The 18,730-nt window shown below is 41.8% G+C and overlaps 1 protein-coding gene across 4 annotated transcripts in view; it reads left to right on the plus strand.

Moving 5' to 3' along the window:
* LOC147027779 (stAR-related lipid transfer protein 7, mitochondrial-like) overlaps positions 1-3,336 on the plus strand; it is a 40,600-nt gene extending 37,264 nt beyond the window's left edge. For all 4 annotated transcript variants that reach the window (XM_085877360.1, XM_085877357.1, XM_085877359.1 and 1 more), the window contains 2 exons: positions 960-1,044; positions 2,588-3,336. In XM_085877360.1, coding sequence (XP_085733486.1) covers positions 960-1,044; positions 2,588-2,766 — 264 coding nt within the window. In that variant the 3' untranslated portion in view covers positions 2,767-3,336. The remainder of the gene's footprint in view (positions 1-959; positions 1,045-2,587) is intronic.
* The last annotated feature ends 15,394 nt before the right edge of the window (positions 3,337-18,730 follow it).

Below are 18,730 nucleotides of genomic sequence, written 5' to 3' on the forward strand. Positions count from 1 at the left end.
TCGGCCTCGCTCCTTAGAAAGGGAAGAGAAAGGGAAGAAGAGGAACAGAAAAAAGTTTTATTTGAAGTTCCTTTACCCATTTTTCACTCTTAAGAATGGCTTGTTTGGGGTCGGGAGCAATTGTTCCCACTTTGCACACAACAATTCCAGCATTCACATTACCCACTTTTTATACGCCCGATATATATATATATATATATATATATATATATATATATATATATATATATATATATATATATATATATATATATATATATATATATATATATATATATATATATATATATATATATATATATATATATATATATATATATATTGGGGCGTATTATGTGATACCGGTCGTCCGTCTGTCTGTCTGTCCTGTCCATTCCTGTCCGCACTCTAACTCCCAAAGTTTTCAACTTTCACGTTTCATATTTGGTACATAGATACAGACTGTGGAGACGGTGTGTCGTGACATACGTTCGTCATCTAAAGTGGTTGCCATGGCAACCAGGATGCTCTTTTCCATGTAGTTGCACAATTCTGTATATACCTTCTTGTTCGGGCGTATATTGTGCTCACTTGAGCTCTTGTTAATTCTTATTTTTGTTTAACCCATGGAAATTGTCTTTGTGTACTAGTGACTGATGTGATTATGATGAACAGCATCCTCTTGAAAGAATGGACAACTTGATGGGAAAGGTGTATTTTATTTCTTTCATTATTTATGTTTTTGCATGCATAAAATGTGTTAACTTGATAGAAGTGCTGAAACAGAGGGATAGGAGAAGATGCAGATACAGGGACTTGTCGGTCGCAATCATGGATCATTTATGGGGTCACTCCGGGGCCACTTGAAGAAACTGGTTGTTTCCGTTGTTAACCGCATTGGTTGTCAGCTGGAAAATGATCTTTTTTTAAATTTTATTTTATTTTAATTCAAATTGTACAATTGAAATTTCTACTTACAGATTGGCTTTGATTACCTGCTGACTTACACAGATGATCCTCAGACTGTTTTCCCACATTACTGCATCAGCTGGATGGTGTCGAGTGGTGAGTGACTTTTATTTATTACTTACGAAATCTTAAGATTTCGTAAGTATATTGATGACTTCCGTTTGTTTGTTTGTATGTTTGTTTGTTTGTTTGTTTGTAGGCACGATAACTCGAGAACGGAAGAAGCTACCAATGTCAAATTACACCACGTGATTCAGAAGGGTGATGGCAAGTGCTGATTAGATTTTGGTCAAAATCGGTCAAAGGTCAAGGTCACAGTGAGGTCAAACATCCAAAAAATGATAACTCGAGAACGGAAGAAGCAACCAATGTCAAATTACACCACGTGATTCAGGAGGGTGGTGGCTCGCGCTGATTAGATTTTGGTCAAAATCGGTCAAAGGTCAAGGTCACAGTGAGGTAAAACATCCAAAACATTCGATTTTTGATGATTTGGTACAGAATCATTGTAGAAACTTCTAGTTTACGTCGCTACCTTCTCGAGAGACAGCTTTTATGAGACAAGGTCAGAGGTCAAGTTGACGATTTCTTAAGTACCAGTCTATGACTGCTTGATTGTTTGTTTGATTGTTTGTTTGTAGGCACGATAACTCGAGAACGGAAGAAGCTACCAATGTCAAATTACACCACGTGATTCAGGAGGGTGATGGTTAGTGCTGATTAGATTTTGGTCAAAATCGGTTAACGGTCAAGGTCACAGTGAGGTCAAACATTCGATTTTTGATGGTTTGGTACAGAGTCGTCGTAGAAACTTCTGGTTTTCGTCGCAACCTTCTCCAGAGACAGCTTTTATTAGACAAGGTCAGAGGTCAAGTTGACGATTTTGTAAGTACCAGTCTATGACTGCTTGTCTGTTTGTTTGTTTGTTTGTTTGTATGCACAATAACTCGAGAATGGAAGAAGCTACCAATGTCAAATTACACCACGTGATTCAGGAGGGTGATGGCTAGTGCTGATTAGATTTTGGTCAAAATCGGTCAAAGGTCAAGGTCACGGTGAAGTCAAACATAATTCCGTAAATTCACATGGAGAAATGGAGTATTTTTGCTTCGCTCGACGTTACGAGTTCGTTTTAACTTCGATTTTAATTTTGTCTTCGGTTTTTGCGATCGCTTAGGACGCTTAAAACTCGGTTGTCGAAATTCTGGTAAAAATCGGATGTTTTGGAGACGTTTTAAGATTGTATAAAAATATTTCACTCGCGCGTCCCGGGCCGTCCCATGATGCAGTGCGTTCGAGCAGACGCGTCGTTGAGTTACGTTAAGGTATAATTGCGTGGAGAAATGGAGATTTTTGCTTCGGTCGACGTTACGATTTTTGATGGTTTGATACAGAATCATCGTAGAAACTTCTGGGTTGCGTCGCTACCTTCTCTAGAGACAGCTTTTATTAGACAAGGTCAGAGGTCAAGTTGACAATTTCGTAAGTACCAGTCTATGACTGCTTGTTTTTTCTTTGATCCTTTGAAACATGGAGCTTGTGAGATTAACCTGCTTATCTTGGTGAGCACTGGGGAGGGAAGATGGGTGTAATTTATTTTAATCCTCCCTCATGTCCTCTCCCCATTTCATCTCATTAGGCATGCCGGATTTCTTGGAGAAGCTTCACCGGGCAGCACGCGATTCTGGACAGGCCACAGGCCGACTGGGCGCTGCCGGGGCCACGGGGCTGGAAGTTGAAGACCCGTGTGTGAGTGGCGCTAGAGGTGAAGACCACGAACAGCTCTCTCAAGGAACACGACATATTGGATATGCCTGAAGATATGGCTTTAACCCAGTCACTTCTTCAACTTGAGGCATAATAAGTTTCTCAGCTGTCGGCTGTGAGATGCGGACAGCCATTGCAGTGCATAAAGGTGTTGAGACTGGAAGGGAAATGATTTTAGGAGACAGGTTGAAGCTGCTGGTAGTGCTCTTGTTGGGGAAATATTGAAAATTCATTTTCATTATCATATTAACACATGCATGCCATCATTAATCAAACTGGTGTTTACACAGCATTTAAACTGGTTAAAAGCAGTTATACACTGAAGTTAATACGTTTCATACAAGTGAGGAAGTGGAGCACGAAGATGGTTTCCTAATGCAGTATACATCTACTTTCCATCCTTATGATAAGTGGATGTATATTTCAAAGTTTTGTATTAATTGGCTCTTTTATGATGAAACCCTTTATCAGCAACATTCATTTATTTTGCTAAGCTTTTTGGCTGTATTTTTCTTTGAAGAAGGATGAAATTGTGATGGTGAAATATTTTTACCTTTTTTTTTTATTATTATTTTTGTTCTTCTGTATTAAAAACTAGTTCATAAAGCGTCTTGAAAATGATCTCATGTACATCATATGAGGGAATGTTAACGGGTAGAGGAAATGCATGAACACTCCCGTCCATCATATTAATTTAATTTGCATGATCACCTTGCATCTCTTGAGCCAAGTTACATTGTCGATGGGACTTTACTACTTTCCCAAAAGCCTCTTGTGGTAAATTTATCATTTTATTTCATTCTTTCCATCAATATGAGTGTAAAACCATATCCCCATATATTTGGCTCTGACATTGTATCGCAGGGATTGAATGGCTGTCTTAAAGTTGGATCCACTATCAAACCAGAGTGTATCATCTTCACTCGGTAAATTTCATACTAAATAGAGAAAAGATCGGTTCGTTGATTTATTTATTTTTGCTAACAAATTGCGTTCGCTTGACGAGGAAATACAATAAACTTGGATATGGTCATAGGGTTCTCTCCCCCCCCCCCTCACTGGTGACTGTAGGTGTCTGTTGAATGAAGATACTGTAGGTGCGTTCACTATGGCACAGCGAGATGCGAGTTTCGTCCTGAATTGTCCAATTGGCGGTCTAATCATTAGCAAAGGATGCTTGCAGTACTTGCACAGCAGTAAAGTGGGAAAGCCATGTTTTCATTTTCACATGATTCGAGGATCAGTTTGAACGTGGGAAATATACACATACCTGCTCGGTGAAAGTTTATCAACAACTTTTTTTTCTTTCTTTTTGCAAACATAATGGGTAAAAGTGATTTTCCCCTCCCCCCACCCCCTGAGCCCCAAGCCTTTATTTTAAAATTCCAGGTAGCACAGCCACATGGATGTAGGTAAACTTCCGGCGGTTGGCTTTTAAGGACGGCTATTTGGGATAGGCCATTTGGCCCCCATCATTCTTGTGATTTATGCACACCAAATTAACTTTCTCAATTCAAATATATACAGTATATACTTACTGAATTCTTAGATTGACTTGATCAAATTGAAATCCACATTACCTTTTCATAGTTATCGACTTGCATTTCTAATTTCATCTTGAGGCAGAAAATTTAGCCAGGGTACCTGTACACAATGATATGGCTCATTTAGAGATTATGGAGGCCGAAATAACATTCACATTAAAGAACTGCCAGCTTGAAGCTTCAGCACTACACCAGGATGGCAGTTTTTCCTCAGAGGCAAGGAAGCTTGCAGGTGACAATCCGAGCACCGCTCAGCTCTTTACAACACCTGGCCTTCTATGGAGGTCTCGCAACCAAGTGTAATATCGGCCGCAACTCCACATCTGATTCCTGATGAGATCGCGTTTATTCAAGGTAAGATCAAGCTCGGCCTGTTCAGTTTAATGTCGAGCCGATTCTGAAAGTTAATAAACAACAGCAAAATTCCCTCTGTCAATGTGCCAAAATGGATTTCGAATTCACTTTGTTCTCCACTTTTTCTTCTCTTGCTGATGGAAGATTAATCTGCATCAGAAAAATGGGCAACCTTCAAGGACAAATATGTCGGGTGCAGGGTGGGTGTATTCCAGCGATGTTAAGGTAGAGGCACAGAGATCCTGGTGATCGAGTAGAGAGGTAGGTACTGTAATTAGGGATATTAAGCAGAAGGCATTTATCAAGTACAAAACAACAAGACTAGAGTCTGACTCGCATCAGTATCGGAGGAAATGGTGACTAGTTAAGAAAATAGCTCGGCAGGCCAAAAGGGAATACGAAAAGGACAGAGACAAGAATATTAAACATAACAGTATGTAAGGGGTTAAGTGGGGTGTTTATGTAATGGCAGTATGTAATGGCAGGATTATTAAAGTGTTTTTTTTTGTTTGTTTCTTTTTTGCTTCTACATTTACACAGGAACAGCCAGGAGAACTTTCAATAACTGAAAAAAATCTATCTTGGAGGTGAGTGAGGGCTTTCAGAAGAGATCCAAATATAGGAGTAGATAATGCTCTATTGCAGGAGGTGGAAGAGCAGATAAGCATGGTATTAGTGGATATCTTTAACAGCTCGATGAAGTCAGGACAGGTAGCAGAGGATTGGAGAGTATCAAAGAATTGTAACACCGTTATTTAATAAAGGTTCCAGATAATTATTTGATAACTATAAGCCTGTTAGCTTAACTTCACTGGTTAGGCAGGTGTTGGAGACATTAATTGGGGAACTATTTGAATAATTTCAAACTACAGTGGACTCCAGTGATCAAACACCTGGATTATCTGAACGCTTTCAGTGGTTATTAATTATTCATGAGCACGCTATTCACAATGGGAAAGTCCAGGTAATTCAGCCATTTGTACCATGTGCCAGCACATAATGGCTGCAGTTAGCGAGACACAGAACCAATGGGTTTCCTCTACATGGGGAAAGCAAAAGCACACAATGCTTTCGTTAGATGAGGAAATCGATATTGTGGTTGGAGTGAAGAGAGAAAGAGCTTGTGAACTGGAGTTCATAGAACACCTTACCCCATGCAGTATTGAGAAAAACAACATGGGAAGGGTCTTTTAAATTCTTGCATTGCCTTCCCAAGCACGATCTATATTTCCCTCGAGCTGCAATTTTGGATGAATCTCTAGTCCCCAGGGTGGAAACCATGAGCGGAAATTTTGATTGGTCGAGATGGTGTAAAATAGCATAATGTTTTGTGCAAGTCCTGCTAAACTGGAGGTTTTGGAAGTGACAACAAGGTGATTTGTTTTCTTCAATGTTCAAGTATATAACTAAATTTAAATAAAATAAAGGTTTTAAAGGTTGAATAAAAAAAGTGTTTTTTTTTTTTCAGAAGTTTACCGTTGTTGATGCAACTGCTTTTACACCACCATATTTAACACATTAAGTTCGTTATTCATGCTTGTTGTTTGTGTCCTATATGACGTTCTTAGAAACAGGAACTTTCCTGTTTGGAATGATTTTCAATTTTGACTGCCATACAGGCAGACGGAGTAAAACAATTACCTTACTCCTCTGTGTGTATGGGCAATCGGGGCGAGATTCCGTGCAATTTGACAATTCGGAGCCAAAGTGCTGCAAAACTGCAGGTTCGTGTTTCAATTCACGGGTCTACCGTTAAGGTATTCGGCACGGATTTACTAAAGGGAAATGTTGAACAAATTTATTGGAGTTCTATGAAGTTTCTGATTTGGTTGATGAGAGAAGTGCAATGAATGGCCAGTGGACATCGTATATCTTGACTTTCAGAAGGTATTTGATAAGGTATCCCATCGGAGGTTGTGAGCCAAGGTGAAGGCGTGTTGTGTGGTTGTTAGCGTAGCTAACTGGATTGGTGATAGGAACCAAAGAATGATTGTGAGTTGGTCTGGCTGGGAGGATGTAAGTAGTGGGGTACCTCGGGGATCAGAACTAAGCCTGGCATTGGCTTCGCGGTTCGGGTGGCTGGCTTTGGATCTTAGGGTCCTGAGTTTGAACCCCGTCAGTGATATATTTACATCAGGTGTGGTTGATTCAGCCTGTCATCCTTCTGAGGTTGGCGAAATGAGCACCAGTGTTGTGGTAATAGGAGCATTCAGCATCAGCAGCATCACCCTGTCAACCAATGATGCAACCAGCAGCCACAGGCTGCACACAAGAGTGTGTGTGTGTGTGTGTGTGTGTGTGTGTGTGTGTGTGTGTGTGTGTGTGTGTGTGTGTGTGTGTGTGTGTGTGTGTGTGTGTGTGTGTGTGTGTGTGTGTGTGTGTGTGTGTGTGTGTGTGTGTGTTGGGATCAGAACTGAGACCATTATCATTCATAATTTACATCAATGACTTGGATTGTGGAGTGAAGAGTGGACTTTCTCAATTTGTAGATGATGCAAAGGTTGGAGGTAAGGTGGATGGCAGAAAGGGTCGTGATGAGATGCAGGAAAGTCGAGATACTTTAACAGATTGGGAAAAACGATTGGCAGATGCCGTTTAACATAATATAATTTAAGATGATCGTGATGGGTGAAGGATTATGTGATGCAAAGGGAAATCTTGGAGTGTGTCACACAGGAGAAGGATCTCGGGTGGTAATGGATATGGGGATTGGGGGGGAGGAAGCATTCAGCACAGTGCCAGGTAGTTATCGGTAAAGCTTATGGGGTTTTAGATTGGATTTGTAGGAGGATAAATTATAAATCAAAGGGGGTAGTTTTAAAACTATAGGAACTTAGTGATGCCTCATAAGAAAAATATTGTGTTCAGTTTTGGTCACCACATCTGAGAAAGGATCCAGCTGCCATGGAGAGGGAGTAACATGGGGCGAAGGGATTGATTCCAGGGCTGTATGGACTCAAGTTATGAGGAGCAGCAAATGAAGGCAGAACTTTATACATTGGAAAGGAGGTGATTACGGGGGGGGGGGGGGAGGGGGGGATGTGATTGAGATACTTCAGATAATGAAGGGTGGAGACAAGATAGGTAGAGTGGAGGTTGTTGTTTTTTTTTCCAGCAAAATTAACTGTGTGAGGACCATGGGGTCAAAGTTTGGTAAATAAGATGAGAGTTAGGACAGGTCATGGTTTTGTATGGGCGATGACCTTCGATGGTGGTTAACAGCTGTCTTTGAAGACCTGGAGGGAAGACTGACATTGAAGAGAATATGGAAGGTGGTTCCACAGGTGGGAGGAAGAGGAGAAATGAGTGGAGGAGAGCAGTGGTACTGGATTCAGGCAGTTTCACCAGAAGTGGGTTGATGGTGGACTACGTGTGTCCTCCAGATACCTGGGGTGGGGGGGGGGGGAGATGAGAGAGAGAGACACAAAAGCCTGCTTGCTGCCTGTCTGTTAGAAGGATGAGGGATGTCAGGGCAGTGAGTGGACTCATGAGCAAAGAGATATAAAAGAGGAATTTCCAGAGTCAATGAGATGCATTGATTAGTAGTAGGAATAGGATGGGGCCTATAACACTGCTTTGGAGAACTCTGCAGCCTTGACAGGGAGAGATGTATCACATTGGAGGTCGAGGGGTATGGGGGATATTGGTGGGATTGGTACGTTGCGTGTGTGGGTCATGAATGTTGGGGTTGGTGCAATGCAGGCACGATGGGCCGAATGACCTCCCGCGCCAAATTTCCCGTGCGAGTAGCAATGTGTGTAATTAGACGGTGTATAAACACAGCAAGGTCAGTTCGTATTTCCGCCGATGCAAAAAAAAACTTACTTCGAAATATTCTGCCACCGAGGGTCCCGTTCAAGTCTTGAAACCCCCATAATAATAAAATGGATGTTGAATGATATTGATATAGTCAAAGCAAATAAGTTATTTAATTTCTTCTTTGTATTTTTTTTTTCCACGAATATAACTTCATTGCAATTCTACGCCTGAATTTAAATATAATAATAAAGAGAGGATTTAATTTTTAGAAAAACAGACGGTCTAAATTGGGAGTAAATGGTAAATGAGAGAATGGGGGTGAGTCGTGACGTCAGGCGGTGAGACGTGACGTGACGTGACGTGACGTGACGTGACGTGACGTGACGTGGCGTGGCGTGACGTGACGTGACGTGGCGTGACGTGGCGTGGCGTGGCGTGGCGTGGCGGAATGGCGGACTTTGCCGACGTGAAGCATTTTGTTCGTGATTCGTAGTTGTTACTTTTCATGATTTCTAATGAAGTAAAATACCACAGCACGGAACCCTCATCACGCTCGTTCTCCACGTCCGTTACATCCTGTGACTTGAGCGGCAAAAAAAAGAACATGTTACTGTAATTGAGGTTAAATTTAAAAACAACAACAACAACACCGACGTCAGATTAACGAATCCATGACCATCGATCGCCCTGAGGAGGACCAGGAGGGGTGTGTGACGGGGCCGTGGACATGCAAGACGTCGACGTGACGAGGTATCTTCAAAACGTCAACAACAAGATATAACTTTAAAGGGTAAAACTAAAAAGGTAAAACGTTCCCCGTTTGTGAGGAGATCTCATGGCACGTTGGACCGGATTCTCAGACGAGGAGCTGCAAAGGCTGAAAATTGCTTCGGATGAGCAAAGTGAGTTTATTTATTTATTTATCAATTAATTAAAACGTGTGTGTGTGTGTGTGTGTGTGTGTGTGTGTGTGTGTGTGTGTGTGTGTGTGTGTGTGTGTGTGTGTGTGTGTGTGTGTGTGTGTGTGTGTGTGTGTGTGTGTGTGTGTGACAGACAGACAGACAGACAGACAGACAGACAGTGTCAGTGTCAGTGTCACCTGCAAAAGAGTTCCGTAGAGTTTATGATTTGGCACGTCTGTCCGTCCGTCCACAAATACTTTCAACTTCTCTGAAACTCCACACGATATCGATGACACTTTACCACAGCGTTCATCACCCTGCATGTACCAAAGTTTGTTCATGGTTTAAAAAAAAACAAACTTTGGGTCCCAAGGGGATCTATGGGGGTTATTCCCCCAAAATAGGTATTTGCTTTCTTCTCCATTATTATATTCTGTGGTTCATCCATGCCTACCAGTGGCTCTCTGGTTATCTTATCCAGCGGCTACCAGGTGAGCACCCTCCCAGTGGCATTGCCCTTGTGTTTTGTGTTTTTTTTTTAATCTCCATATGCGGATTACAGAAGGTGGAACGGAGCCCTCTCAGGTCTGGAAGTATCCACCTCCATTTCATTAAGTGATCATGATTCATGGACCAAGCTGTGAAGTTTTCTTCATGTTGTGCACAGTTTTGTTCCGAAGGCTCTTTTCAATATCGTCATGAGTCCCGGATGACTTCCAACTGTAGATCGTTTGTAGTAATATTCCCAGGAATGTTTTTTTTTTAATTATCTGTGAGGTCTTACTAATCATTCCCGTTGTTCCAGTCATCACTTGAACAATTCCGGTGGTCTTCTGCTTCTAGGATCGATTTACACAAGAGAATGTGAACTACGGCCGTGGCCAAAAATATTGGCACCCTTGCACTTTTTTCAAATACACCATTTCTTCCACAAAATTGTTGAAATTAAAAAATATTTTGGAATCCACAAATGTATTTCTTTGGTTTGCAGTGGAACAAAACAAAAAAGCTGAAAATAATTAGTAAATCTTAGCTATACACACACAAATCCTAAAATGGCCCGGACAATATAAGACACGTTTTACAAGTTGTTAGAAATAATTAGATTTCAAACAGGTGATTCTCCTTTATTTTGGAATTGACCTCACCTATGGTGAGTTGCAGGTGCCTGCAGTATAAAAACCACTCATTCAATCAGTTTGAATAGAGAAAAGGAGACATTCTGCTGTTTTGTGTCACTGTGTATACCACAATGAGCATTGGGAAAAGAAAGAAAACAAGAGAATTGTCTGAGGAAGTCGGACACAAGATTATAGCCAAGCATGGACAATCTCAAGGCGACAAGTCCATCTTCAGAGACCTTGATGTTCTGTGTCCACCGTACGCAATGTTATCAGGAAATTTAAGGCCCATAGCACTGCAGCCAACCTCCCTGGACGTGGCTGCAAGAGAAAACTTGATCAAAGATTGCAGCGAAGGATTGTTCGAAAGATGGAGAAAACACCTCAATCAACTGCCAAACAGATTCAAGCTGATCTTCAGATACAAGGTACGACAGTTTCAACTCGCATCATCTGTCGCCAACTCTATTGGACTCTGAAAGGGGGTTCTATGGTACGAGCCCCAGGAGGATCCCACTGCAGAGGGAGAGACATAAGAAAGCCTGACTGTTGTTTGCCAAAACACACCTGAACAAACCAAAATCCTGGAACAATGTCCTGTGGACAGATGAGACCAAATTAGAGCATTTTGGGAAACCACATCATGTCTATATTTACAGAAAACAAAATGAAGCCTTCAAAGAAAAGAACAACTTCCCTACAGTCAAACATGGAAGAGGTTCAGTGATGTTTTGTGGTTGCTCTGGTGCCTCTGGCATTAGGAGCCTTGAATGTGTGCATGGCGTCATGAAATCAGGAGATTACCAAGGCATTTTGGAGCACAATGTTGAACCCAGTGTCAGAAAGCTGGGTCTCCGTCGAAGGTCATGGGTCTTACAGCAGGACAATGACCCCAAACCCACTTCAAAAAGCACCCAGGAATGGTTCAAGACAAAACACTGGACTGTTCTGAAGTTACCAGCAATGAGTCCAGATCTAAATCACATTGAACACCTGTGGGGAGATCTGAAAACAGCAGTTGGGAGAAGGCACCCTTCAAATCTGGGAGAACTGGAGCCAGTTTGCACAAGAAGAGTGGGTCAAACTGCCAGTCGAGAGGTGTAGGAAGCTCATTCATAGCTATAGGAAGCGCTTGACTGCAGCTATTTTGTCCAAAGGTTGTGCTGCCAAATATTAAGTCGAGGGTGTCAATAATTTTGTCAATGTAATTTCTTTTTATTTTCTGATTTAAAAGGATATTTAAAGTTCTGAATCAAAAACAAAGATCCTGTCATATTAACAGTGAAATAAAGACTTGTGGAGACAAAATACTTTTGTCAATTTCAACTTATTTTTAGAGAAAATTGTGAGTTATTTGAAAAAAGTGTAAGGGTGCCAATATTTTTGGCCACGACAGTACGTACCAGATTTGACACTGAGCCAAGAGTTTTAATGTCACTTGCAAGACATGAAAGTGACCACTGAAGAGGTTGAGAAGAGGATAAAGAACATTGATGCAAGCATGTCACCAGGCCCAGATTGATTTCACTCATCATTATTGAGAGAGATCTGTTCAGGCATTGCTAAACCCCCAAGCCCTGATTTTCACAAATCCATTGCAGAAGGGAAACTCCCTCGAGAATGGAAGAGGGGAAATATCACACATCTCTTCAGAAAAGGGTAGCGGAAGGTCCCCAGGAAACAATAGACTCATCACATTGACTTTGATTGTTGGAAAACTACTGGAGAGTAAAGTGAAGGATGAAATGACGGACTACATGACAATCAGCATGGATTTACACCATGGCGATCATGTATAACATAACTCCTTTGGGTGTTAGAGTCGACAAGAATATTGAATCAAGGAGTTGGAGTTGATATTCTACATCTTGACTTTAAAAAGCGTTTAATGCCATGCCCCATGAAAGGTGGTTGTGTAAGCTGTAAGCATATGGAACTAGAGAGTTCATAGAACACCATACCCCACACAATATTCAAGTATATAATTCAATTGAAATAAAATAATGATTTTAAATGACATAAAAAAATTCCGGAAGTTTTAGCGCAATTAATGAAGCGTCTTCTACATCACCATATTTAACATGTCCAAGTATTGCTACATGGAAGGGGTTTCAAGATGGCAGAAGGGCAATTTGTGTTCCGCAGTGTTCAAGTATATGATGAAATTGAGATATAAAATAGACTGTAAAGGTCATAGAAAAAAAAAATCTAGAAGTTTACCTCGATCGATGCAGTGTCTTATACACCACCGGTGTTTAACACGTTACATTAGTTCTTTGAGCCTGTTGTAATGTCCTTTATGACATCTTGAAAAACAGTAAGTTTCCTGTTTGGAATGATTTTCAATTTTGTTTGACTACCAGACAGACTAAAAATAAGTTATCTCACTCCTCTCTGCGCATGTGCGATTGGGATGAATTCAGAGCCAAAGTTCAGTAAAAAATACAGGTTTGTTTTCTGATCCGTGTTGAAAATATAACATTCAATTTAAATCAAGTTGTTCCTCAATCATAAACAGATGTTTGTCGAAAGACAGACAGACAGACAGACAGACATGAACAATTGCTTTACTCTGCTTTTCGCTTTGTGCTTGTGGCATAATTACAGAGGTAAGATGTGCATGGATTAGTCTTCATTGACAGAGAGAGAGAGAGAGCAGAGAGTAATTGTAAATGGTGCAATGTATGGCTGGTGCAGGAGTGGTATCCTGCAAGGTGGTGTACTAGGTCCTGCATTTTTTTTTTTCATTTTCTCTGCATTTGCTTCTCTACCTCTGCATTTTCTGTGCGATTGTCAAGATGGTGGGTGCAGATGGTTGTTTTGTTGGGGTTTGGGTGCAGCTTCCATGTGTTCTGCTTGGTTCTGATGCAGCTTCCATCAGAACTTTAAATATCCTTATTGTCTTCTGACAGCAGAAGACTTGCAAGACTTTAAGGAGCCCTTGGTGCCAGACTGTCATAAGCTGACGACAGGCCCATTAAGGCAGTTGCCATCTTTTGTTTTCTCTGGAAGCCAGCCTCGAGAGTTGGTTCCCGAGACATGGTGGAAGGTACAGTTCAGCGATTTGCAGATGACACAAAACTGTACAACCCAGCTAGAACCTCAGAGCAAATTGAAATACTTCAAAAGGACTCGGACAGTGTAACTAGATGGTAAGACGTGTGGCAACTGCCCTTTAACCAAGGTAAAGGCAAGGTGGTACACATGGGCAAAAACAACCTTGAACAAGAGCAGTGTGTGAATCAAATTTCAGTACAGAAAGTCAATCAGAAGATAGACTTGGGAGTTGTAGTGGACAAGGAATTGAAATTTACAAACGTGTTGCAGCAGCTGTTAACAAAGGATACCAGCAACTTGGTATCGTAAAGAAGACGTTCAGGCACGTGAACAGGACTTTTTGCCACTTGTGTTCTCAATATTGGTCAGACTTCTTCTGGAATATGGAACTATCCTATGGCACCTTCATTTTAAGACTGATACAGATAAAGTTTAGAGTGCAATGGAAGGCCACTGAAATGGTTCCAGAAATCAAGAAGCCTCCCTACCAAGATAGGCTGAGGATTTTGAACCTACACTCCCTTGACTACAGGAGGAGGAGGAGAAGAAGGAGGAGGAGGGGTGATATGATTATTGTACATCAGATTCTTCATGGGCTGATCTGGATCGATTCTAGTCATTTCTTCAAACCAGCTGGACATACTTCAATGAGCAATCACTCAAGTAAGTAATTTGAGAGGAGCAGATGAGACATCAGGATTTTTTTTTTTTTAATTCTTTTTTTTATTGATTTTTTTTTTGCAGTGTAGTGATGGATGGAACAGTCTTCCACAGGAAGTAGTTAAAGCCAAGACAACAAATGAATTTAAGTCTAAATTAGCCAAGCACTGGTGGAATGTGCGCTTCCATCTTCCACAAGTCTGCTCTTCACAAGCATGTAATGTGAACACATTAAAGTTCAGCATTACGACGAAGAGACCGGGGTATTACAGGATCGCCTTTTTCATCGAATATGATGATGATTTCATTTTTGAGGTCTTGATATTTCGATATTTCTTGATTTCTGCATTGTTTGGGCCAAAATCGCTGGATACTGACATCTCAATTAGCAATGCCGTCTTTCCTTTTTTTGACTCGGGCACTATATCTGGTTGCTGTGCTTTGTTTTCCTTGTTTACACTCGATGAGATCATCAGGTCATACATGAGCATTACTTCCTTGTTGTCATTGATCGCTTTGGCTCACCTCTAAGCTGTCTAGCCTGGGTTTGAATCCTGATCCAGCTACAAACTGTCAACCTGGTCTTTCACAGACAGGGTGATTCAAAAATGTGTGCCGTCCCTCAGATGGACATTAAAGTGGGCATCCTGTCTGCTGGCATTAGTTGGTGGACTTTAAAGATCGCATGGTGTTGTTCGTGAAGAGTAGGCAACCTATCACCTGTTTTCACATTACATTTGTGTATTGTCATGGCTCGGGCGGTTAAGTTTATACCCCTGACCCAATTGCCATGTTACGGTTGTGGTAATATGAGGAATTTCATAGCCAAGGAAGGATTGTGAAGTGCAGCATGGCCCATGGACGAGCAGAAAACATCTCGATATGACTTAAATAGGGAAACTGTCAGCTTAAGTGGTTACGTGTCACCACACGGGGAGGGGGGGGGGTGCTGTGTTTATTAGGTAGGGTTTAAGACCAATTTCTCCCAGTATGTGATTTCCCCCTGTGACCTTTTCCGATGTCTTTGCATTTACAAAAATGGCAGTAAGGAAATTACGTTCTTATAACAACGGCAGCAGCAGCAGAGCCCCATGTTCTGAGCAGGCAGAAACCCCACCTTCCCTGCTTCATGCCAAAAAGCCACGCCCTGAGGCTTATGATTGATTGGTGGACATCATTAGGTTCAGGAGAGAAGGAGTGAGGAGATGGCGGTTGGAAGAGAAGGGCATTATGGTTGCTTCTCCTCGACATGGTGAAGAAGGCTACACGATTTTCGTGTTCGTGCTGTGTGAATTTGCAGCATGCTGGGCAAGACGTGAGCCATTGGCGTTTTTGTCCAAACCGTGGCGTTTTTGCCGCAGCCTGATGGAGTACTGCTCTCCCATCTGGGCTGGTGCTCCTGCCTCCCACCTTTCTCGGATTCACGCTGGAGAAACCAAGACATTTCGGATCATTGGCATCTCCCGCAATGAGGCTGAGTCTTTGGGCCTCTCACTCGATCACCGCAGGTTGGTCGGTGGTCTTTCTGTCTTCTACCGTCTCCTCTAGAGCCTTGCCCCCCCCCATGCTCTCTCTGCGATTTGTCCCCACCACATTTCTGCAGGGCGCTCAAGGTCCGCCAACAACCCCCTTCTGGTTAAACTACCAAAATCACGAATCACTGCTCACCTTCACTCTTTCATTCCTCTTTTTTTCCCGCCTTTGGAATAAACTCCCTCACTCTATTCATTCCCATTCTTCCCTCCAGGCCTTCAAAACAGCTGTTCACCACCAGCTCTTATCATTCCCCATCCAAATCCTCGATCTTTTCTACCCCCGATAATCCACCCAAGCCCACCTCCTTCAAATTCCCTGCTTTCCTTCCTGAAAGTCCCTGTAATGTCCTTCTTCTATTCCCCATGATCCCCGTCCCATCCCTCTCCCTTCCACAGATCTAATGTCTCTGTTCCCCACTGTTTTGTCCTTCCCACTCCCGCCCCTCTTGTCTCATGCCCCCCCCTTGCTGTGCATTCTGTGTTAGCTCTCACACGAGCTTCGACAAGGTATACAAAAAGAAAACAAAAAATCCAATGTTTAAATTTTTATTTTTATTTTTTGAGCTGTTTTCATCGTTTAGATTTGAATACAAAGCGGACGTGGATGGGCTTTGCGTTTTGAGATGCTTTCTCGCTGTTATTATGATTAGGCCTTCCAAGCTGAGTTGTGACCTTGCTTGTGTGCATTGTGGTGAACTTTCATGTACAAACTACAATTACCCTTGCCAAAGGAGAGGGGATTGCATTTGGGTCTTTTTGGTTGTTTGTTTGTTTGTTTGTCCGCACAGAACTTTCGTGTTTTTCTCTGCAACCGCTTGTTGGATTGAGATGAAATTTTCATCATTGGTGCGACTACTCATGTAGAATGTTTTTTATAATTATGATGTCATAGGTCACGTGGTGTGGCAGCCATATTGGAAAGACGGAAAAAATTTGGACCTATTTCAGAAACCGCACCAAGGAAAAAATTGAAACTTGGCACAGAGCAAGTACTCCTCATGGGGAATGAGTGTGGGTTTTTTTAATGACGTCAGAGGGGCCCTCGTTATGACGTCATAACTGCATATGTAGAATGCCACATCCGATCAGTATGAAAATTTTTGAGGGTCATGGGGTCATCTAAAGATAACATGGTGCGCAGAAAAAAGTCATGATGTCATCGGTCACGTGATTCGGCAGCCATATTGTTTTCAAAAAAAAAAAAACTTCAAAAATCTTCTCTGAAGTGGCTGAACAAATCGAGGTGAGACTTGACACGTATGACCGCCTGTCCATGAGGAACAAAAGGTTCATACATACGATATCATAGGTCACGTGGTTTGGCAGCCATATTGGATTTACCCTCAAACCTATAAAAAATACACCACTCAAAAGAAGTCCTGGCGAGGGTCTGCAATGTCTGATTGCTCTTTTGTTGTTGTTGTTGTTGTATGCCGTTGGCTTCGTTAATCTGACATCGTTTCAGATACTAGTACGTGCCCGTAAAAAAAAATAATAATAATAAAAATTCATCAATAAATATTCAAACCGCGAGCAACAAACTACAACCACACAGGCCGTTTCTTCGTTCTCGCGTGCCCGTACGTGCATGGCCCGGAAGTTCGCATATTATTCGCAGTTACGATTATTCGCAATTTAGTTTTAATACCCAAGTATTCAATTAACGCCAACATATTTTACCTTTTCGCAATGTCGTGGCAAGGAAAAACAAAAAGAGAAGAAAGAAAAAAAATTTACTTCCTGGTTCGGAGCATACCAGCACTCTGATGTTACCGAAATTTATGCACCGTCTAATATGAAAACGATCATAACTTGGGGCATTGTGTTTATCTATAAATGCGCATAAGAAATCGAGAAATTATTAGAATACACGAAGTCATCACTATCCGGAAGTCCGTACGTTGTAACCAGTAATGGCGAACGCGGCTGAGCTTACCTTCCCCATCGGCCACGCCCACGCAACAACGTGTCTTGTCATTGGTTTGGTAAATAAATGGCCATAACTTGGGAAGCACTTGTCCAATTAATATCAAACCTTAAAGGCACATCCTCAGGTCCCCAGCAATATATCTGGCAAGTTTCAATTAGATCGGACCAGTGGTTGTCGAGAAACAGCGGTCACACACACACACACACACACACACACACACACACACACACACACACACACACACACACACACACACACACACACACACACACACACACACACACACACATACACACACACTGCTGGAATTATAGATAGATAATCCAGAAGTTTGCCACATCATGGAATTAAGGATCTTGCTTACATTGAGCAACGAAGTTTCATCAAAGGTCCATGAAAAGATGGAAACTGCTCAAAAGAAATTCACAAACGCATGACTGTATAGCGAAGGTACACCCTCATTCTACAGAAACCAAATGGGTGGCTGACTTTTAGTGGGAAGAAAAGTGTCTTTTATATCCCAGATCATAACTGCCGGCAAATGTGATGGACCCACGAACTGTTGCACTGGTCGAGGCGTTATCTCTGGTGGATCGCCACAGGAACGTCGTTGATTGCAGCTTCAGTGTTGTCGATATCAGCAGAGCTTGCATTTCTAAAGGCAGAAAGAATTTGGGTTTCCCTACATCTCAGCACTCACAAATTCAAGCAATGACTGGCATTATGTAGTGCACTTTTCTCAAAACTGTTCATCGCAGAACCAGCCTACTTTATTGCTTGCCTGGTCATGGTTTCCCTTCACAGCCAAAGACGGAAGTTTAATTGTCATATGTGCGAACAACCTGAAAATGTGAATTTGTTTAGAGTGGCAGAGTTGCTGCTCAGATAACCACACTGAGGTAGAAAGTGGTGTAATCCGGTGTCAAGTGATATCCAAATTAACCTTTCTACTTACAATCCACAGTTTGGGTTTGCACAAGGCCTGTGTTCTGTAAATAGCGATTCCTGAGTGTGGCTTCCACCAACTGGATCATCTCCCCCTCCCACACCATCGAAAGCCCAGACCTGGCCCCCAAAATATCACAACATAAATGGAGCAAATATATTGAAGTTGCAGAACATGAAATTGTAAAATAAATAGATGGCATGTTTT

This window comes from Eptatretus burgeri, chromosome 4 (genome assembly GCF_056783735.1).
Source record: "Eptatretus burgeri isolate ZD-2024b chromosome 4, Ebu_testis_v1, whole genome shotgun sequence".
In the NCBI taxonomy this organism is placed as follows: domain Eukaryota; kingdom Metazoa; phylum Chordata; class Myxini; order Myxiniformes; family Myxinidae; genus Eptatretus; species Eptatretus burgeri.